Here is a 24,577-nt window from a genome sequence, read left to right on the forward strand (position 1 = left end):
CCGCTGGACCCGTCATAGGTCAATTCATATAAAAAAAGCGACTTTCTAAAGTGACGACTCCGACTCTCTAAGATTTTCTTTAGGTTGTTTCAAACTATTAGCTTTAAGGGCAGTGCTGAATTTTCATCAGTATGGCCACATTAAACAGCAAAATTAAATGAACAAAACTTTACGTCAGTAAAAATTCTAACATGAATAATCTATTGAATAATTGATAATTAATTCAGTAATTAAGAATTAATATTTAATAATCTATTCTATTCCACTGGGGTAGCTAAATGGGCAAGAGGGACGACTGTCCTCATGTGCAACTTCGGAGGGGCCACCAAACAGAGGTTTTTATAGTCCATACTATGATCTGCGGGACAATGGGGGAAGGGCGTAAAATCGACATTACCTCTAGGTGCTGAAAACCCTAGCTACGTTTCTGTTGATTCTCAAAGACAGTAACATCTTCAAAGAAAAAATGCACCTTCTTAATTTGTTTTGTACCACGTTTTTTCTTTCTGATTTCTCACTCACATTTCTTTTATTCTTACTATTTAGCATTTTCGGACTCGCACATGGAGGTCTTTCTCAGTTAAAATTTAACTCCCAATTTTTCCAACCTTTTTAAGATATGCTTAGTTGTGTAGATTTTTACTTAACTAATTCAAAGAATTAGATTCCATTTTGACTGTCTTTGAAACTTCAAGATTATATTATACTTCATAATTATCATAATGATAATGATAGTGATTATGATAGTAATATCATAATTTCATTACCTGAATAGATACCTAATGATATAGAAAAAGTTGAAACTAAAAACGTAGAACAGAATATATATATATTAAAATAGAATACATGTTAGAACAGAATATATATTCTAGACTTAACATAGAAAAAGACTCAAGCAGGTAGGCAACCATCACACATTGAATAAGGATGGTAAGTACCAATTGCGGAAAAAAGGGAGAGGGGAAAAGGGGGAGGGGGATATCCCCAAAAATCAAGCAATCAAAATGAAAACCGAACCATAATCTTCAGCACAGCAGAAAACCTGATTGAAAAGGATTCAAGCTCCATTCACAGACATTAGGAATTGCTTGTCCTATGATCAACAGACAATTGTTTGTCCGTTGACCACAGATACATGTTTATTTGTGTTTTTTTTTAATAGAACTGACCATATTTAACCGATGGCCCTAGAAGATCGGGAGAGTGTTCTTTCGGAAGCAAATACAAATTTCTACTGCTGTTTTTAAGTTACCAGAATGATTGGATGGAAACTAGCCCCCATCCAAACCCCTTGTTCCCAAAAGACTCAATAAAAATTTTGAGATAACCATTTGATTCTGCACAGTTGAACGGTCCGATAACTAAGCCTCTAGGGATGGTTTGGACCTCCCTCCCTCTCTCCACAGCCCCTGGATAGGGGGTTGTAGGGTACACAATTTGATCATTGTTTACATGTATGTGTTATTGAAATATGCACAGAAACCTTTATGGGGGGAATTTTCAACGGGCGGTATTTACCACGGTGTGAATATTCCATTGGGAGCTTCCAGGAGAAAAAAATTTCAGGAGGAGGAAATTTCCTGGCAAGATCTGAAAACCTATATTGGTAACATAAAAAAAAGGTGCAGAAGACTCGCGAAGACACGCGCTGTCTGACGTCTGTATTATACGCGCTGTATTATACACTGTTAAATTATCTTCTCCCTATTTCTGCATCCAAGCACAAAATTTTACGCTGCAATTAGTCTGGAATTGTATTACAGATATAACACATGTGTAATATAACACTAATATAATACATAAAACACATATGTTTTCATAAAACACATGTGTTTTCACATATGGATCAGTAAATCAGCTAAAAAACACATACACACTTGTATACATAGAAAGAGTTACAAACTTGATGCGTATACTACTGATTTTCAATTATAGATTTCAGAGGAGAAAATTGAATTTCTGAGAAGGAGAAAGAAATTTCCTTTGGAGGTGGAAGATAAATTACTGAAAATTCAAACCTTCTCAGAGCCGTTGATAATGAAGTAGCCCCCAGGGTCCAAGGGACACTCGTTCAGCTCAGCGAGATCTCTGTCATTGAGGTTATTGAGAGTGCAGTAGGTAGAGCGAAGCATAATGGGTATTTTTCCTAAAAATGAAAAAAATTAACAGCTATTATCATCAAGATACTACTGATTAGGTAAAGGACAGATAATATAATAACAAAACATCGAAAAAAAAAATTACGCGCCAAAAATTTGTTTCTATGCGCTTTGTTACATTTTTATGAGCCAAACAAAATTTCGGAGGAGGGGGGGGGGAATTCAAACCTGGGATTTTTGTTCAAGGGGGAAGGGCATTTTTCGACAGGAGGGGGGGTACAAAAAACACATAAAATTTGTTTATATGCATTTTTCACGAGTCAGATAAAAATGACAGAAAGGGAGGAAGAGAGGGGTCGAAATTCGGTTCATTTTTATAGGATTATTTTTGTTGTTTTTTAACGTAAATGGCCATAATAAGTAGATCAAGAAAAAAGAAGCAGGTTTCCTTTAGTGTTTTAAACAACTGATGTGTAGACCATTTCTATTGTATCTTTTTTACACTTGAAAATCTGTTTGCATTAAAATAATCAATTTTCTTTTTAAACAAAGATACCCTTTTCTTTCAGCGTCAATAATACATCCTCCATGTTTAACTTAGGAACGTAATTTTAATAATTCACCAATAAAGCTGAAGATTAAAGGCGTAATATTCTGAAATTATGGCAGATGGAAACCTGCAACAGTTTCTCCATCTTCACGATGAATATGGTGAAATTACAAATCCTCAGATTTAGTAGACAATACATGAGATTAGCTTGTTATAGGCTTTTCTGATCAATTTTCCGTTTTTCGAAGTAATGACGTTAAAAGGCGATTCGATTAACAATCTAGATTCATCGCTTTGTATTTAGGAATCGTGAAATGAAAAGTGCATTTTACAATAAAAATTGCACGAATTTCCGCAATCGGATAGTTTAGTGAATATTTCAATGTATAACAGGACAATGGTAGTATTAATGAAGTGAAGTGACACTTATGCAATTCTTGCTATCAAAACGCTCAGTCTCCCAAAAAGGCATTTTTAAGGCTAGAGGAGGGGGAAATCTAGAGGAAAGACCCCTTAGAAAATTTCAATGTATAAACAACATTTCCAGCAGAATCATATCCACTTTCCGAAAAACCAGAATCAATAAACACAATGACAGTACTAATAACATGAAGTGACACTATGCAATTTTTGCCATCCAAACGCCTAGTCCCCCAAAAGCCATTTTTTAAACTAGGGGAGGGGGAAATCTAAAGGAGACACCCCTTAGAATATTTCAATGTAGAAAGAACAGTTCCAGAAGTATCATCTCCACTTTCCGAAAAAAGTGAATCAATAAAGACAATGACAGTACTCAAACATGAAGCGACACTTCTGCATTTTTTTGCCATCCAAACACTCAGTCCCCCAAAAAGGCATTTTTAAGGCTAGGGGAGGGGGAAATCTAGAGGAAACATACCCCCTTAGAATATTTCAATGTAGAAAGAACAGTTCCAGTAGTATCATCTCCACTTTCCAAAAAAAACAGAATCAACAAGGACAATGACGGTACTAATAACATGATGCAATACTTATGCAATTTTGCTATCCAAACGCTTACTAACCCAAAAGGCATTTTTAAGACTAGGAGAGGGGAAATCTAGAGGAAACATACCCCCTTAGAATATTTCAATGTAGAAAAAACAGTTCCAGAAGTATCATATCCACTTTCCGAAAAAAGTGAATCAATAAGGACAATGACAGTAATACAAACATGAACGGCACTTAAGTACTTTTTGCTATCCAAACGCTTACTCCCCCAAAAGTCATTTTTAAGACTAGGGGAGGGGAGTTCTAGAGGAAACATACCCCCTTAGAGTATTTCAACATACAGAGAACAGTTCCAGTAGTATCATATCCACTTTCCGAAAAAACAAAAACAAAAACAGAATCAATAAAGACAATGACAGCACTAATGACATGAAGTGACACTTATGCAATCTAAACGCTCAATCCCCCAAAAAGGCATTTTTAAGGCTAGTGGAGGGGGAAATCTAAAGGAGACACCCCTTATAATATTTCAATGTAGAAAGAACAGTTCCACTAGTATCATATCAACTCTCCAAAAAAACAGAATCAATACGGACAATGAAAGTACTAATATCATGAACGGCACTTAAGTACTTTTTGCTATCCAAACGCTTACTCCCCCAAAAGTCATTTTTAAGACTAGGGGAGGGGAGTTCTAGAGGAAACATACCCCCTTAGAGTATTCCAACATACAGAGAACAGTTCCAGTAGTATCATATCCACTTTCCGAAAAAAGTGAATCAATAAGGACAATGACAGTAATAATAACATGAACGGCACTTAAGTACTTTTTGCTATCCAAACGCTTACTCCCCCAAAAGTCATTTTTAAGACTAGGGGAGGGGAGTTCTAGAGGAAACATACCCCCTTAGAGTATTCCAACATACAGAGAACAGTTCCAGAAGTATCATATCCACTTTCCGAAAAAAGTGAATCAATAAGGACAATGACAGTAATAATAACATGAACGGCACTTAAGTACTTTTTGCTATCCAAACGCTTACTCCCCCAAAAGTCATTTTTAAGACTAGGGGAGGGGAGTTCTAGAGGAAACATACCCCCTTAGAGTATTCCAACATACAGAGAACAGTTCCAGTAGTATCATATCCACTTTCCGAAAAAAACAAAAACAGAATCAATAAAGACAATGACAGCACTAATGACATGAAGTGACACTTATGCAATCTAAACGCTCAATCCCCCAAAAAGGCATTTTTAAGGCTAGGGGAGGGGGAAATCTAGAGGAAACACCCCTTAGAATATTTCAATGTAAAAAAAAAAAAAAACAGTTCCAGTAGTATCATATTCACTTTCTGAAAAAATAGAAAAATCAATAAGGACAATGACTGTACTGATAACATGAATGAACTCTCTCTTTATTTTTTTTTTTTTTATTTCTCTTTATTATTTTTTTTTTAATGAACTCTCTTTATTTTATTTTTTTTTATTTCTCTTTATTATTTTTTTTTAATGAACTCTCTTTATTTTTTATTTTTTTTATTTCTCTTTATTTTTTTTTTTTAATGAACTCTCTTTTTTTTTTCTCTCTTTTTTTTTTTAATGAACTCTCTTTATTTATTTTTTATTTTTTTGAATGAACTCTCTCTTTATTAACTACTAAATTACAAAAACTATAAATACACACAACCGCCCTGGTAAGGCTCAAACAGCCTGATATTGGACGGCTGTAATCCATGAAGTGACACTTGTGTATTTTTTGCTATCCAAACGCTTGGCCCCCAAAGGGCGTTTATAAAATATAGGAGGGGGGGCAAAAATGGGACACACACCACCTTGAAGCAAAGGATAACCACAATTCAATAAAAGTGAAACCCTTCACAACTGATCGCCTTGATTAGATCAACAAAATAAATTTATCTAAAAATTTTGTTTCAGAGGGGGGGGGGTGTGAAAACTTTATAATTTTTCCCAATAACATTTGTTCAATTTTGAAAAATCGGCTAAATGCGCTAAATACCGCGCCATCTACACAATTGATTTATGTGTGTCGCTATTAAAACAGCAGTAGCGGAAATATAAAAAACTTCCAGAAACTTTGCATTTAATACAAACGGCCACGATCAATGCTATCTACAAAAAAATTTACAGGTGGCATTTTTTCAGCATAAATTTGAAAACAGACAGAACTCTTATCAAAAGAATGGATTTTTTCAAAAATTTTATTACAAAACTGGAAAAACAAGGAATGAAGTGAAGATAAAGGTTCTTCCCCAGCTTAATGTGTTTACTTGGATTATTATTCATATTATGAAGTAAGAATTATTCCTATGACTAGGCTGGGAACCCTAGGCTAATACCGACAATTCGATTCAAAGTAAACATACCAATGAAGGTTTTTTGGTGCTCATGTACAACTGGATCTTCGCCATCACGAATAATCGTCTTCACAATGTCGACATACAAAGGTGCTGAATAGGTGAGATTCCTCAAGCGAGCTTCATTAGGCATCACGGGAGTCGCTGTGCCGTCCTTTTCCCAATGGGTAGGTTTTGAAAGGTAAATTTGTTCAAACTTGACAGTGTATTTTGTCTGCAAAAAAAAATAAATAAATTAACAAATACAACACATAGCATTGGCACATTACAAAATTGGAAAAAACCCACTGCTGAAAAAAAAAAATAATGAACATGCCAGCACTAAAGCATAAAATAGATAATTAGAGCATACAGGCATTTGGCAATGATGTTTGTATGAAAATAGAGTAAAAAATATATCCATAGTTTCAACTTAATTACTATAATTTGCTTTCTCATTCAATTAAAATTTCTTTTTTTTTTCACCAAGTCACGTTCTCAGTGAGAGTCTGGGCAGCTCAGCGCGTCCCCATGGTGGTGGGTAGCTGAAAGTTCCCGCATATGGGGGATTTCTTCGAATAACCAATGTGAAACCACGGACCAAGCGTAGACCTATTCCTGGGGGTCTTTAAATATAGATTGGGTCCATAACTACGGGGGCTAAAACCCAGTTAAGGAAGAGCTAGGGCCATTTCAATGTATCTCTACTGTGCCGACTAGCGCTTGAATATGCCCACACATGATGAAGCCCTAACCCCAAAATGGATTAAATTGTTAGCTAGCAGGAAGCTGAGAGGGCGGAGTACTCTCAAGATGAAGGCAAACGGCTAGCTGCAAAGGACAGAAAGGAGTGGCTTCATCCTGTACTTAAAGAGCCATGAAACCCCCTTCTTCAAAAAAAATATTGGATCGTCTTGATGGGGATAGTCTTCTTAGCCACTTCCAGCAGCACATCCTGGAATCTCTCGATTTTCTTCTCTGTAGTCATTATTTCTGGCAGTTCTTCTTCAAGACTTCAAAAATATTGGATCAGCTGAATAAAAAGAGACGAAACCGTGCAGACGCGTCCAAGAAGAAGCTTAAGGAACAAGCTATAATGGGTTCTCCTCTTCTTATTCTAGATCTGAAAGCCCCCTTTCATCAAATTAGTGTTTTCCATTGATAATTCCGACATATTTTTGCCATGAGACTGTAATCGAGGCCATATTTGCCATGAGACAATATTGCCATAACCAGGGGAGTTCAATATAAATGAAGAATGATAATGTTACAGTGTATGAAAAAGCACACGATCTTACGGCTTCGGACGAAGATATGCGATCTCAGTAGTTTTTGGCGATTTCTACGGATAATGACTGTGATGTGGTTGGAAAAAAAACATTTTACAACTACTTTTCAAAAGTAAAGACTTTGGCAAAACCTTGGCAACTAATGGTTTAACTACTAAACGATACAGATGGGACATCATAATGCACTCAGAAACTCACCTACCCAACTCAGATGAAGAACATTGTAACTATATTACGCTCTAGCGGATGGGATGGCAGACACCAACGGGACATTGGCTTCTTTTGAAGCGTAAAGCAAAGTGTGCACCCATAGTAAAAAAAAAAAAAAAAAAAAAAAGAAAAAAAAAAAAGAAAAGTCTCACATTGTCTCATGATAAATTGACGTCAAGTGAAAGCATAGAACATTTACAATAGAACAAAAAGCCTAATATTTATTTGTCACCAAAGGTTTTCACCAATAGTTTTAAGGAGAGCAGAGAGGAGGCTTGCCCCGGTTGCAGAAATTTTAGAGGCGTAAAATTTCAAACAAATATTCTAACATTTATAATCATTTTGTAATTTTGAAATTTTGTTTTTAATAAAATTAAGTAGAGGGTGCAATTAGCAGTAAGAATAAGAAATTCAATCCAGATTTTTTTTTCTAATGTCTTTTCCACATAAAGTAAGAAAAGTCAAATTTAAACAAATGAAAATTATGTTAAAATTTGGCCTGAAAATTTTTGGGGGACAGGAGGGGGCTAATCAAGATTTTGCCCCAGGCACAGGAGAGACTAGAACCACAATTGCATCACTAGGGTATCTAAGAATCAAATGTCGATTTCTTCAACTGTATTATTTGCATTATTAGGGATAAATACATTCTAAGACCATACTGGATATACATGACATATGAAGCAAAGAAGAAAAAAATAAAACTTTTTGAGATTAAAAATATTTAAATAGAGATTTTACAATAGCTAGACATACACAAGATATTTTCTTATGCCCAATTTATAGTAAATTAATATTAAAAGATTTCAAACAACACTTTTCCGCAGTCTATCTTAAAAGAGCCTGTCCGCACATCTAATGAAAATCAACTTTGCTAGGCAAAGAATTTTCACCCAATCCAATGGTGAATCGTCTTTCATTTATTCTGGCTGGTTGTGATCCAGTATCTTTTATCGACTTGTGAAATTTACTTCAAAAGGTTAGATTTTTTTTTTCTCTCTGAGCACAGAAGACGACTTGTCGGAGGTCCTTGACGAAATTTCTGCTTATTCTCAGTTCATATTTTTCCACTGGCTGACACTACCCTCTTTTTCTCGCCTATTTGATGTTAAATTTTTCATTTTTTCTTCTTTGCTTCATACATTATCCAGAGTTAAATTATAATTGCAGCAATTAGTATATTTGCAAAGAACATTCAATGGTTTTTTTTACTTCTATCCAACAAAGCAACATTTTTTTTTTAGTTTTGTTGTGTAGTTTATTATTGTTTTTTTTTAGCTTTTTTTTTTAGTTCTTAGCTCTTAGTTCTTATTCTGTTTTTAGTTCTTAGTCCTTATCCATTGATTTTGGCAAATTCTCAAATTTCTATTGTAGTTTTTAGTGCATTAATTATTAAATTATATATTTGTACTGTATTACTTGTGCTGTATAATTCGAATTTTGAGTTCTGTTTATTGTTGTTTTTTTTTGTTATTTTTCCCCGTGAATTCAAGCATTCATATTTTCATTACTCATATTCCAGGTATTGGAGATTTAACTTCTAAGCATGCTTAAGACCCGTTCACAAGAGATTTTGCTAATACCAAAATTCAGCCACTGAATGAAACTTCTGGGGAATTTTCTAACTTGCTGAAAAATTTATACAATAAAACTTTACAAATTATATATATTTATGAGTTATTAAATGATAAATTATAAAAACTAAATTAGCTCAAAGTAGCAACAGCCATACCTCGATATTAGTAAAGTTGCATTGTTACTGGGCCTTTAAATGTATCTTAATAGAATAGTATTCTTTGTTCCCATGTTTTCTTCTTCTTTCGGGAAAATAAAAGCTTCTTCTGGTAATCCATTTTCTGGTATCTATGAATTATTTACCCAGAGATAAGTTACTAATGCTATAAGCATTAACATATTTAAGAATAAATTCCTTTAGGAAATTTGTCAGTTGGGCCTACCTTAGTTCTTCTGCCCTTGGAATGATGCATGGACGGATGACAGATAGAAATATCTATTAACAAATGAACTAACATCATTTTTACAATCCTAATAAGGGGGTTAATGCCAGATTTGCCCCTCACTCAACCAGACTATCTATATTGGCTTTTTTTGCAATGAGCCATGGCTTGATGCCCACAACTACTCGACTTTAATTCAATAAATAGTTTATAAATAGTGGCTTATTACTTATTAATAAATTATGGCCTATTAAAACAGTATATTCGTCCCCTCCCACTTATTAAATAATTTCTGATTTCTAAATGAATTTAGTTGATAATCTCGGTATTTTCCAAACCCTTATTTCCATTCATTAAAAAAAAAAAGGTAAAGGATGCGGCATTTAGACTTTACAGTCCGTACCGGCGGTGCTGATCTCCGTTTCTTGGCCCTTCAGCCAGGAAGTGCAATGGGGGGTTGGGGGCCAGCCAACCTGTGCTTTCGCACACCCTTCCTGTTTACCTTCCCCAGATTTCTCCAGGTACCCATTTAGAGCTGGGTCGACTCTGGCTAAGCTTACAGGATCACGCCACTGACCCCCGTCCCAAACTGAAGAATTGGGTACACCGGGATTCGAACCCACGTCCTCTCAGACACAGGATTCCGAATCCAGCGCACCAACCCACTCAGCCAGGGCGGCCTTAAATTCACTTTGATTGGCAATGCTAATTTGTATGTCTAGTATCTCTCCTTTTTTAAATTGTCTAGCAGCATCAGGGTTACCACCACGGTCAGTTCCTAAAGTGCTACAATTGTCCAAATTTGCATACTACACAGTGATGTTTGGTGCTCCAGTAAAAATACTGACTGTAATAGTGCTAAAATAGTACTTTCGTGCTACAGGTGGCAACCCTGAACACGTGCTACAGTGCTACATATAATGAAATGGTACTAAAATAGCACTTTCATGCTACATGTGGCAACCATGAGCAGCATATCCTTACTAATAAGTGTTTTACACGAAAAATAAGAGCGGTAGATGGTGTTAAATAGGACGGCCTATAGTTCAAAAGACAAGAAGAGGAAAAAATACTCAAATATTATTAGTCATTTGGAGAGGGGATGTGGAGGGCTCAAGCATCTAGATATTTTACTATAAAGGACAAACAAATACCTATTTTTGTATTCACTTTATATTAGCCATTGAAAGACAATATTTATTTTTGTGTATCCATACTCAAATAAGTTTTACTAAAGAAAATGAAACAAAAAAGAATAAGCAAAGAGAATAATGAAAGTGAAAAATAAAAAATAACTCACCGGCGTTTCAATTTCACCTGAAATGTGCTGAGCTTCTGCTTGCAGCTCAATAGGAGGAGTATCTTCAACTATCCGTTGAATTGACATTTGAATAAATTCATCAAATGAGTCGAGCTGCTGTCGAACCAGCCCTAAAATACGAAAAACAATTATGACTATTTAAAAAATACATGGCCTAAATACGAATTTAATGTTTTTGACCCCCCCCCCCCAATCAAGAAAATCCTCGGATACAATTCCCTAATTTACTATTCTCTAAATTTAAATGAATTTCTATACAAGTTTATTTATTTAAAGGTTTTCTTACCTTTACACCAAAGACAAGAAAATAAATAGACAACAAGAGCTAAGAGCTCATATGGCACTTGTGACGAGGCGAGAAGAGCTAAGAGCCAAGAGATCATATGGTATGAGCTCTAACAAAATTCTATGAATCAATAGATTGATTTAAACAGGAAAATAAGAGGCTTAATGCCGGTCAGGACTTAAAATAAGAGCTCTGAGTCACGATGTCCTTCTAAATATCAAATTCATTAAGATCCGATCACCCACTCGTAAGTTATAAATACCTACTTTTTTCTAATTTTTCCTCTCCCTTTAGCCCCCTAGATGGTCGAATCTGGGAAAAAGACTTTATCAAGTCAAATTGTGCAGCTCCCTGACACGCCTATCAATTTTCATTGTCCTAGCACGTCCAGAAGCACCAAACTCGCCAAATCACTGAACCACTCCCCCCCAACTCCTCCAAAGAGAGCGAATCAAGTACGATTCTGTCAATCACGTATCAAGGACATTTGTTTATTCTATCCACCAAGCTTCATCCCGATTCCTCCACTCCAAGTTTTTTCCAAGATTTCCCACTCCAACTCCCCCCAATGTCAAAAGATCTGGTTGGGATTTGAAATAAGAGCTCTGAGACATGAATTCCTTCTAAAAATCAAATTTTATTAAGATCCGATCATCTACTCGCAAGATAAAAATACCCCAATTTTCCCGTTTTCCCCCTCCAACTCCCCCCAATGTCACAGGATTTGGTCAGAATTTAAAATTAGAACTTTAAAGCACAAGATCCTTCTAAATATCAAATTTCATTAAGATCTGATAACCCTTTTGTAAGTTACAAATACCTCAATTTTCAAAATTACCCCCCCCCCCAATTCCACCAAAGAGAGCGGATCCGTTCCAATTATGTAAATCGCGTATGTAAGACTTCTGCTTATTTTTCCCACCAAGTTTCATCCCGATCCCTCCAATCTAAGCGTTTTCCATGATTTTAGGTTCCCCCACCCCAAACTTCCCCCAATGTCACCAGATCCGGTCAGGATTTAAAATAAGAGCTTTGAGACACGATAGCTTTCTAAATATCAAATTTCATTGAGATCTGATCAACCGTTCGTAAGTTAAAAATATCTTATTTTTTCTAATTTTTCAGAATTAACCCCTCCCCCAACTACCACAAAGAGAGCGGATCCATTCCTGTTATGTCAATCATGTATCTAGGACTTGTGCTTAAATTTCCCACCAAGTTTCATCCCGATCCCTCCACTCTAAGTGTTTTCCAAGTTTTAGGTTTCCCCCTCCCAACTCCCCCCCAATGTCACCAGATCCTGTCGGGATTTAAAATAAGAGCTCTAAGACACGATATCCTTCTAAACATCAAATTTCATTGAGATCCAATCACCGTTCGTAAGTTAAAAATACCTCATTTTTTCTAATTTTTCAGAATACCCCCCCCCCTCCCAACTACCCCAAAGAGAGCGGATCCGTTCCGATTATGTCAATTATCTATCTGGGACTTGTGCTTATTTTTACCATCAAGTTTCATCTCGATCCCTCCACTTTAAGTGTTTTCCAAGATTTTGGGTTTCCCCCCTCCCACTCCCCCCAATGTCATCAGATCCGGTCGGGATTTAAATAAGAGCTCTGAGACACAATATCATTCCAAACATCAAATTTCATTAAGATCCCATCACCCACTCATAAGTTAAAAATACTTCAATTTTAATTTTTTTCCAAATTAACCGGCCCCCTACTCCCCCCAGATGGTCAAATCGGGAAAAAGACTATTTCTAATTTAATCTGGTCCGGTCCCTGATAAGCTTGCCAAATTTGATCGTCCTAGCTTACCTGGAAGTGCCTAAAGTAGCAAAACCAGGACCGACAGACAGACAGAAAGACCGACAGAATTGGCGATTGCTATATGTCACTTGGTTAATACCAAGTGCCATAAATAAAGTCATATAGTAATTCATTAATAATCCTTAGAAATTAGAATCAACAAAACAGAAAAGAACAGAAACTAAAATGAATAAGAAAATAGGCAAATAAAAAAAAATAAAAATAAAATAAAAAACGAAAATTGCAATCAATAAACCAGAAAAGAACAGAAACTAAAATGAAAAAGCACATCAAATACAAGGATAACTTCATCTATAAAACATTTATAATCTACCACTTATCATTATATAAATAAATGAGTCCTTAAACAAGAAGAAATAAGACAAATAAAAGTAGGGCTACTGCCACCTAAACCTTCTAAAGATCAGAGTATCAATTGTCCTCTACCAAAAATAACACATTTTGAGGGTATCTCTTTTAGAAACCCTAAATTAAATTATACACAAAAATGATACAGAAAAATCGCTGATATTTTGTTGAACAGTTTTTTGTTTTTTTAGCAGCATTAATAATTTATGTTGAAGCACCAAAGACTATTATACTTTATTTTAGCAGTAAAAGTTCAAAATATATTTTTACTGGGTCACTTTAGAAAGAAACCTTACTTTATTACTTACTACTATACAATAAAATAAATACCTTTTTCATCAAAATAGGCATTAATAACAATCCAACAAGCTTCTTGCCATAGTTCAGCTGAAATCTCGTCACTGTCATCTTCTTCATACATGGGGTCCACTAAAAGAAAGATGGGATTCAAATTAAATTGTTTAAAATCACTCCAAAAAAAAGTTTTGGGATCAAAATCGGGTGAGAGACAGGGCTCAATATTTGATAAAAGTTGATAAAGGTCAAGAACTGGACCTCCTCAGAGGAAGAAATGCTGGAACAAAGAGACCTCAACATGCAAAGAGATCTCCCCTTCTAATGGTCCAAAAGTCTTGGGGTAGAGAACAAAAATCTCCCCTTTCATTTTTGCAAATGCCCCTGATAAATCCTTTCTACAATTTGGAAAGTATCATTATTTTTTCCATTTAGTAAATTGAAAGCAGAACAAAAATGCCCTACTGTAAATTTTGGAATCTATCCTTGATCTGTATCAAAATATGAAAAAGAAATCTCCCCTTTCATTTTTACAATTTGGTATCCCTGTTAAACCCTTTTCTACAATTTGGAAAGTATAATTTTTTTCCATTTAAAAAACTGAAAACAGAGCAAAAATGCCCTACCCTATTTTGGTATATACCCTTGTTTGTATCTGTATAAAGATATGAAAAAGAAACCCCCCTTTCATTTTTGAAAATTGGTGCCCTTGACAAGAATTAAACTTGCAAATAATAAATAATCATAAATAAATAAATAATAAATAAATAATTATGATAATAAATAAACAATAAATAATATCATGTAATAAATAAATAAATAATATCATAATAATAAAAATAATAAATATCATAATAATAAATAATAAATAATATCATAAATAAATAATAAATAATATCAATAATAAATAAATAATCATGGATTATATCTTGGTGCTGGGGATGGCATTCTTTAACTGGAATATTACAGCTCAATAAACAGACAATCTCATCATCAAATATTCTTCTTTCTTTCTCTGATGGTAGCTTGATGTTCAGTAAATCACTTATCCCTGGCTTCAAGTTCCTTCGTTGGGCAATCTCCATTGCACTATCTGGTATGAACACAGAAAGTGAATTAACAGAAAGTGACAAAATAGAAAATGAAATTTTCAAGACAAGTTTATAGCATCTAATCAGATTTAAGGGAGGTAAGAACCTGCCTTAACTCTTAGGCTAGCATTTAGTTACAAACAACTGGATAACATTGAATTGAGCATTTACCATTAAGATTATTCTGGATTTGAGTGTTGCTAATATTGCCATATGGCAAGCAAACAGAAACATATTAGCCCAGGAAAAGGTATGGACAAGTGTGTAGCATACAAAGATAATCCCAAAAATAAGCACTAGTGCTATGAATTGTGATGCATGTGAACAATGATTGTGTTCAGATAGTCTTGATCTGTCAGAACCTGAATATGTCCTAATAACAAAGATGACTTGTTGCATAGGCTGTGAGTGTGAGTATGCTGAGTTTTAATGTTTCTGAAATTGCAAAAATTCTGGACAATAGTATAAAGAGCTCAATGAGTGGCCTTGTGTCAGGTTGAAAGAAGAATCAAAGGAGCAGTTGAGGATTCTTTTTCCAGTTTGAAAATTGAACTGAAAGCTGAAATAGATACTAAGTTTACAAACCTTGAAGAAAGACTCTGCTCTCTGTAGAGGCCCTCAGGTGCTGTGACAGACAAGCAAGTGCTAAAAGGCCTAGTTACAGCTGAGGAAATTGCCGATGGGGATCCCCTAAGTGAACAATTTGAAAGCTGGATAAAGCATCTAGCCTTTGAAGACCATGATAGACAGAAAAGAAGATTAAATATAGAGGTCTTTGGAATTGCTACCCAAACTGATCGTGCCCAATTTGTTCATGAATACCTATATTAAAATTATGAACTACCTAGTGTTCCTATATCAAACCTCAACCATCTAGTGAATCAAATTGCTTCTGAAACCCCAAACCCTCTATGCCCACTACCAATTATGTTCTCAGTTCCCAACTGCAAGACCAAAAAGTTGATTCTCTGGAAATCATACAAGACAAAATAGAAACTACACTTTTGAAACAATGTGTAAAAAAAAACTGAACAAAAGACAGAAATTTTATAAGGAACTGAGTTGAAGACAAATAGGTGGTGAAACCGAATCCCCATAAAAACAAGAGCTAAGAGCTCATATGGTATGAGCTCTAGCAAATTCTAAGAATCAATAGATTGCTTTAAAAGGAAAATCAGAGGCTTAATACCGGTCGGGATTTAAAATAAGAGCTCTGAGTCACGAGGTCCTTCTAGATATCAAAATTTATTAAGATCCACTCACCCACTTGCAAGTTAAAAATACCTCAATTTTTCTGATTTTTCCTCTCCCTTCAGCCCCCAGATGTTCGAATTGGGGAAAACGACTTTATCAAGTCAATTTGTACAGCTCCCTGACACGCCTACCAATTTTCATTGTCCTAGCACGTCCAGAAGCACCAAACTCGTAAAAGCACTGAACCCCACCACCTAACTGTCCCAAAGAGAGCAGATCCAGTCTGGTTACGTCAGTCACATACCTACAACATTTATAAGCATTTTCCAAGATTTCTGGTTTCCCCCTCCAGCTCCCCCCAACGTCTACAGATCTGGTTGGGATTTGAAATAAGAGCTCTAAGACATGCATTCCTTCTAAATATCAGATCTCATTAAGATCCAGTCACCCATTCTTAAGTTAAAAATACCTCAATTTTTCTAATTTTTCCCAATTAACAGCCCCCAGCTCCCCCAAAGTGAACGGATTCGTATTAATTATGTCAATCTTGTATCTATAACTTGTGCTTATTCTTCCCATCAAGTTTCATCCCAATATCTCCACTCTAAGCATTTTCCAAGATTTCTGTTTTCCCCCTCCAACCCTCTATGTCCCAGGATCCAATTTGAAGTGAAAATGGAGCATCTGAGACATAAGATTCTTCTATATATCAAGTTTCATTGAGATCTGATCACCAATTTGTAAGATACCTTGATTTTCACGTTTTCCAAGAATTCTGGTTTCCCCTCCAACTCCCTTCAATGTCACTGGATCTGGTCGGGATTTAAAATGAGTATAAAGCACAATATCCTTCCAGATATCAAATTTCATTAAGATCTGATCACACATTTGTAAGTTGAAAATACCTCATTTTTCTAATTTTTCCGAATTACTCCCCCCCCCCCCAGCTCCACCAAAGAGAGCGGATCTGGTCTCGTTATGTCAGTCACCTATCTTGGACTTGTGCTTATTCTTTCCAACAAGTTTCACTCTGATCTCTCTGCTTTAAGTATTTTGCAAGATTTTCAGTCCCCCCCCCCATAATGTACTGGATATGGTCAGGATAAAAAGTTCTGAGTTTCGAGGTCCTTCTAAATATGAAATTTCATTAAGATACGATCACTCTTTTGCAAGTTAAAAATACCTCATTTTTTCTATATTTTTTTTAAATCAATCTCCTCCCCGCCAACTCCCCCAAAGAGAGTAGATCCGTTCTGGTTATGTCAATCCTGTATTTAGGACTTGTGCTTATTTTCCCCGCCAAGTTTCATCCTGATCCTACCACTCTAAGCATTTTCCAAGATTTTAGGTTCTGCCCCCCCCCCCAACTTCTCCTTCACCGGATAAGGTCGAGATTTAATATAAGAGCTCTGAGACATGATATCCTTCCAAACATCAAATTTCATTAAAATCCAATCACTCTTTCATAAGTTAAAAATACCTCATTTCTCTAATTTTTCAGAATTAACCCTCCCCCAAAGAGAGCAGATCCGTCCCGGTTATGTCAATCACGCATCTAGGACTAGTGCTTATTTTTCCCACCAAGTTTCATCCTGATCCCTCCACTCTAAGCATTTCCCAAGATTTTAGGTTCCCCCCTCCCACTCGCCCCAATGTCACTGGATCTGGTCGGGATTTAAAATAACAGCTCTCAGACACGATATCCTTCCAAACATCAAATTTCATTCAAATCCCATCACCCGTTTGTAAGCCAAAAATACTTCATTTTTTCTATTTTATCCAAATTAACCGACCCCCCACTCCCCCCCCCCCAGATGGTCAAATCAGGAAAACCGATATTTCTAATTTAATATGGTATGGACCCTGATACGCCTGCCAAGTTTCATCGTCCTAGCTTGCCTGGAAGTGCCTGAAGTAGCAAAACAAGGACAGACAGACACACCAACAGACAGACTGACAGAACTTGCAATTGCTATATGTCACTTGGTTAATACCAAGTGCCTTAAAAACCTTCAACAGTCTGCTGTCACCCTGGGGATGTACATAATGGAGATGTAGAGGAAATTGATGCTCACCAAAACCATGTATAGAATAATGTTAATAGAGATCACAGTGTAAGCATGTCAAACATGCAGATTGCATTACCACCAAGATAGAGGAAATAAAGGCAGCAATTTCAAAAGGCCTGAAGTGAGTGTTTTCGTTTCACTGAAGTTAGACCAAAGAACAATTAGGTGCCAATTACTGGTGTGCAGATCCTGATTCCCAGGATTACGATAGTTTCAAACCTTATGAATCCTGAGAAAAGAGGAATTGTTCTGCACAACAACCCTAAAGGTAGAACTTTCAATCTTGATTCTCAGTACAGGCTGTGGGTTGAGAAGGTGTGGATAAAGACTGAACAGAAGTTTCATCCTTTAATTATAAAATGTATTTATAGAAGCCCAAGCTCCCCTATCAAAAATGTTCCAACATCACAATTGCAAAACAAGTTATCCTTCCCATAATATTTTTATTGCAGGAGACTTTAACCAGCCCCAAATCCCATGGGTTAATGGCTATAATGGTACATGTGACAATGATGATCAGATTGACCAACACCTTCAGTGTCTGAGCAAAGATACCATCTGAGACAAGTCAAAGACAGTGTCTGAGACAAGAGCATTCATATCAGGCCATAAATTTACTAACTAAGTAATGAGGAGGCCAGAACCAAACTCTGCTGTATCTTCTATTTGTTAAAGATGGTGAAGCAATCCAAAGTGTAGACCCAGAGCCACCTTTTGGTTCAAATGGCAATTTACTTGATAACCAACCATTAACTTGACAACAAATGACCATTTAATCAGACTTTGGTACAAATGACCATTCCTCGACAACTAAAGTTATACCCTCAGACAGACAATTTAAAAAAGCATGTGTAAAGAAATTACAACAAGGTCAGGCAAAAATTAGCTAACAAAAATTGGTCCTTTATTGAAAATAAAAATATAAAAGAAGCTTGGCTTGATATAAAAAAGGTGTTCATGCAGGCAACTGCAAAACACACAACAACCATTTAGAAACTAAGACTGAATTCAGGCCAGCAATCCAAAAAAAAAGCCCTGGAGAACTAAGGCGTTCCAACACAGGCAAATTGTGACAATTTTAAACAAATACAAAACAAATTCCAGCACCTTATAAGAGAACCAACAAGCAAGCATGAGGAGTCATTAGCACCAGCATCAAAAACCTATCCAAAGAAGTTTTGGATATGAGCCTCAATTAAAGAGCCTGGTAGACCTTAAGAAACAGAACTCTGTTAATATAAACACTATAGCAACAATCCTAGAGATATTGTTGAAGCCATCAACAAGCAGTTCAAGTCAGCTTTCCCCAAATATTACTCCCCAATAATGGTGTAAGATATTGAGAAGCCTATGCAAATTATTATCATAAACCGCTGGGTGTTGAACCAGACCAAAAAAATCTTTAATTATGAGTTGGTAATTGGTGACATTATTCCTACTTCCAGGCTTGTGAACAGGTGTAAAATTTGCATTTTGCTAATCTTTAGGAACTTGTTTGGTATCCAGAGACATTTGGAACAGTTTTATTAAGGGAGGGACAAGCTTCAAATAGGCCTCTTTCAATGTCCAAAGGTGAACTCCATCAGGACCAACATACTTATTTGAATTCAGTCTTTTTTGGTCTAGTTCAACCTTTTTTCCCCAAACACATCTGATAAAATTTTGAAATAGCTATTATGTAAAAAAAAAATTCAAACATCAGATAATAAAACTTGTGTCAACAAATCACCCCCAGGGCCCAGGACAGGCATTATAAGTTATACCCTGGGGCATATATGGTTTTTATAGAAGGAATGCTTGTATTAACATTAGAGAGGGCTCATTTGATTAAAAATTGAAAAGTTGTAATTCACATTAAAAGAGTCAAAAGAGACCAAATGGCAATTAATATATGTTTTTAAGAAATACCCAAGGGGCATATAAAGTTTTTATATAAAGGGGGGTCATTTAAAATTCAGAGGTAGTTCATTTCATTGGAAGTTCTAGTTGCCTTTTTATAAGCTAAAAGGGTTCAGAGGGTATCTAACCCTCCCAACCCCCCAAACACACACACCCTCTTTTCTGCAAATGCATCCAATCAAAATTTTTCAGATTGCCAGTTTGTTTGAAATAGGCCAAGAATCAGACAACAAAAACTTAGAGGTTAATATACCCCCCTCCTAGAGCCTGGAGAAGGGTGGTAACATATACCCTGGGGGCATATAAGGTTTTTATGAAAGGACTGGTCATGTAAACCTCAGAGGGGACTCAAATAATTAGAAATTGAAAGTTCTGATTCCCTTTGTAAGAATCAAAAGTAATTCAATTGTAACTACCCCCATCAGCCCTCTTTCCCCAAATGTATCCAATTGAGTTTTTATGGCACTTGATATTTACCAAGTGATATATAGCAATTGCAAATTCTGTTTGTCTGTCAGTCCTGGTTTTGCTAGTTTAGGCACTTTCAGTTAAGCTAGGATGATGCAATTTTGCAGATCTATCAGGGACCAGACCAAATTAAATTAGAAATGCTCATTTCCTCAATTTGACTATCTGGGGGGAGGGCAGTTAATTTTAAAAAATGATGTATTTTTAACTTATGAATGGGTGATCAGATCTTAATAAAATTTGATATTTTGAAGGATATTGAGTCTCAGAGCTCTTATTTTAAATCCCAACTGGATCTAGCAACATTGGGGGGAGTTGTAGGGGAAAACTAAAATCTTGGAAAATGCTTAGAGTAGAGGGATTGGGATGAAACTTGGTGGAAAAAATAAGCATTAGTTCTAGGTACATGATTGACATAGCCAGAAGGGATCTGCTCTCTTTGGGGGAGTTGGGGATATATATATATATATATATATATATATATATATATATATATATATATATATATATATATATATATATATATATATATATATATATATAGAAAAAAATATAGAGAAAATATACAAATATATAAAAAAAAAATATATAGAGAAAAAATAGAAAAAAAGAGGTATTTGTAACTTACAAATGGGTGATCAGATCTTAATAAAGTTAGATATTTAGAAGGATCTTGTGCTTCAGAGCTGCTCTTATTTTAAATCCCAACCAGATCCAGTGACATTAAGGGAGTTGGATGGGGAAACCAGAAATCTTGGAAGACATGAAAATTGAGGTATCTTCATCTTGCAAATGAGTGGTCAGATCTTAAGATCTTAATATATAGAAAGATCTTATGTCTGAGATGCTTAATACAGATGCTTATACAGAAATTACTCTGTATATGAAAGTGGGTTTTCCTCCTCAAAGTCCTGCTTTTTATTCTAAAGTTTGAGTCTTTCTGTTCACTTTACTTTTTAAAACAGTAAAAAAATATTAGCATAAAGAGTGGGGTGTTGAGGAGAAGCCCCTTTCATATACAGAGTAATTTCTGTTCATTTTAAGTTTTAATATTGCTCCTTACTTTCAGTTAAAAACATTTTGTTTTAATTTATACCATAGTTTTATAAATATATATTTAAAATTAGCAAAATAAACAAAAAATAAGCCCTTAATAAACATTAATTACAACACAATTATCCAGAAAAGAAGTTTTACAAAGGAAAGTAAAGAACCATATTAAACTTAAGACAAGCATCAACACATTCCTATAATATTTAAAGCTCAATGTCTTGTGAGAAACCAGGAAAGGAAAAGATATAATTAATGAAAAAAATCAAATAGTTGAGAAAATGAGAATTTTGTCAGCCAGTAGCAAAATATGAAGACAAAAATCAGGCAAATATTTTGACAAGGACCTCTGAATAATGGAAGTGTTTTCAAACAAAATGAAGTGGTGAGGTTATTGTGCATGTTTTGGGCCAAAACAGAATCAAAATTCTTGGTCCTTTGGTGCAAACTATGACTTTGTTGATTGAATATTTGTGTTTCAACAACCCCTTCTCCCAATTGTTGGTGTTTTACCAATATAGAAGATTTAGAAATGTTACACACCCCTTAAAATTTGAAAACTGGTATTTTTCACATTTCTAAATCTCTTTCATAGGGTGGTATCCAGGAAAATTTTTTTGGGAGGGGGGGAAGGGGTTTTTAAAGATTTTATTGAGGAATGTTTATAAAAAAAATATGAAATGCATGAAAGATTTGTTTATATTCATTTTGTTATGTTTTCACAAGTCAGAGAAAGGTTATTCCCTGGGAAAAGATAATTTTCTCACAACCTCCCACATATTTACATTCTCATTAAAAAAAAACAGTCTTCTCAATATATGAACACATTAAATACTCTTTTGAATACTAGATGGACACATGGAAAGGTAATTACAAGTGACATCACAATTCCCCAGGGAGCCGGAACAGCTTCCTGGGATCTGAAAGGAGATTTTGATGAAGTTTAAAGGTAATTTAGCATTCTTATTTTTAATATATTTGTGAAAAATTTACAATGACAGAAATATCATTAAAGACTGCTAACAAAGCCTTAAGTTGTTCATAAGTCTTATATCAATCTTATATTTTCTATTTTTTTTAATTACCAACGCCCCCCCCCCTCAACTCCCCCAAAGAGAGCATGTCCATTACAGTTTTGTCAATCATATATTTAGGACTTGTGCTTATTTTCCCTACTAAATTACTGTTTTGTCTCTCTTCATGTTTCTAAGAATCATTATTGGGCCTTCTTGAAGAAATGGACTTTCTCTACTCTGTTATGATTTATAAAATAGATGTTATTGACACACATATAACATAAGCCATACCCAATTGTAGCACCTATTCATAATTTTGAGTGAGAAATCCCTTACAGTTCAATGTCTTACCTCTATTACCCCTGTGTAAAGCCATTTAAAGATAAGACATTTCAAACATGGTGTTTGTTTAAATGTCTACATTCCATTTTGAACTATGCCATAAAAGGTAATATTGATGATTCTTTGGCTGAAGAAGTGGCTTCTATTTCTACTCATGGAACGCTCCATAGAGAGCTTCAAAGAATGTCCTCTAGTACCAGAATGCAAGGGCTGTGCAAAGAGACCAGGAAGGGTATTTTTAGAGAGGATGTTTTTGGTTAAAATAATGTCACCCCTTTTCCATTGGTATGTTAGCGTCAACAGCTTCAAACAACATAGTCTTTCTTTGTATGGAAATTTATTCATGTTGGTAACCATCTTAGTGGCATGACGCTGGACATCCTCAAGTAACTTCCTATCTTTTTTTAAGAAAGAGGCTGCCAATGACATTCCAACCTCCAGGCGTGGATGCACAAGAGCCTGATATAACTTCATAAGAACTCTAGGGTGTCAACTGGAGATGGTTCTTTTTATGATACCAAGGGTTTTATTTGCAAACAGAAGATGAAACAGACTTAGCATGGATGCTAAACTTTAATTGGTGATCTACAATAACCCCAAGATCTCTTTCATTGGAAACAGCAGAAAGGAAGTTGTCTTGAAGGAAATACTTATGATACTTGTTATTTTTGCCAAAATGGATTACATGGCATTTGTCAACATTGAAAGTCAGAAGTCACATGTTAGCCCATCTTTCTAGACTATCAAGATCTGTTTGAATTGATTGCTGGTCAGAGGGAGTAGCCACTTTTCCAACTAGTTTTGAGTCATCAGTGTAAAGGGTAATAAGATTTGAAAGAAAGGGTGGGTAGTTCGTTAACATAGACGTTGAAAAGTGTTGGTCCAAGAATAGTGCCCTGGGGCACACCACTTAATACAGTTGTGGGAGAAGAGAAATGAGGAGTTCCTTGCAAATCAAAAACTCTGACACACTGTGATCTTTCCAAAAGGAAGCCCATAATCCACTGTACAATACAGTTGTTGACACCTGCAGCCCTCAATTTGATTATGAGGAATTCATGACAAACTTTGGACAGATCAAGAAGAATCATGTCAACAGGAAAACCCTCATCAAGCAGTGTAGTCACTAATTCATATGTTTGGATAAGGTTAGTGTACACAGATCTACCAGATCTGAATCCATGCTGTGATGCGGAAAGGATATTATTGACCTCAAGATGTTCAATTAGAGTTTTATTAACAAATCTTTCAAGCACCTTAACAACTGCAGAGGTGATGCTTATAGGATGGTAATTTTCTGCTGAGTCTCTTCATCCCTTTTTATGGATCAGGGTTATATAAGATGTTTTCCAATCATGTGGTAGTTCCCCATTTTGAAGAGATAACTGGAACAGCATGCACAGGGGGTAGCTGAGAGCTTTTTGACACTCCCTAAGAAGACATAGATGAACACCATCTGGTCCCTTTGACTTATTTACATCAAGCTTCTCAAGGCTATTGAAAACCATTACTTCACTTACTGACAGATCAGGCATAGGGAAAAGCACTTCATATGATGGAGGATCTGGTGAGGAGGTGCCTGAATTTTGGGTAAAGGCAGAAGCAAATTGTGCATTTAGAATGTCAGCCTTATCTATTGGAGATGAGTGTAGTACACTGTGATCAACAAGGTCAGGAATAGTATGATGATTTTGGGTTTTTAGAAGAGACATGTCTTCAAAAAGATTTTGGGTTTAACTTGATCTCAGAAGCTAATTTTTCCTTGTAGGTAGATTTCAGTTTTTTTACAGAATCTGTTACACTATTCTGTACTGCCTTATAAAATGACAGGGTCTCCTGGTTCTTCTTCTTCATATACCGTTTCCAAGCTCTAGATTTCTGGTTAATCAGTTTCCTAAAAATAACCCTGGAATGTTTCTTTTCAAGAGCAAGTAGAGT

At 35.5% G+C, this 24,577-nt stretch overlaps 1 protein-coding gene across 1 annotated transcript in view; it reads right to left on the reverse strand.

Annotated features, from left to right (window-relative positions):
• The window catches only part of LOC136039136 (DNA-directed RNA polymerase II subunit RPB2), a 77,813-nt gene that overhangs the window by 51,829 nt on the left and 1,407 nt on the right, over positions 1-24,577 (reverse strand). The window contains exons 2-5 of the mRNA XM_065722624.1: positions 13,547-13,645; positions 10,730-10,860; positions 6,003-6,207; positions 2,019-2,146 (exon numbers count right to left, since the gene is read on the reverse strand). Coding sequence (XP_065578696.1) covers positions 2,019-2,146; positions 6,003-6,207; positions 10,730-10,860; positions 13,547-13,645 — 563 coding nt within the window. The remainder of the gene's footprint in view (positions 1-2,018; positions 2,147-6,002; positions 6,208-10,729; positions 10,861-13,546; positions 13,646-24,577) is intronic.

Source organism: Artemia franciscana, chromosome 19 (genome assembly GCF_032884065.1).
Source record: "Artemia franciscana chromosome 19, ASM3288406v1, whole genome shotgun sequence".
Classification (NCBI taxonomy): Eukaryota; Metazoa; Arthropoda; class Branchiopoda; order Anostraca; family Artemiidae; genus Artemia; species Artemia franciscana.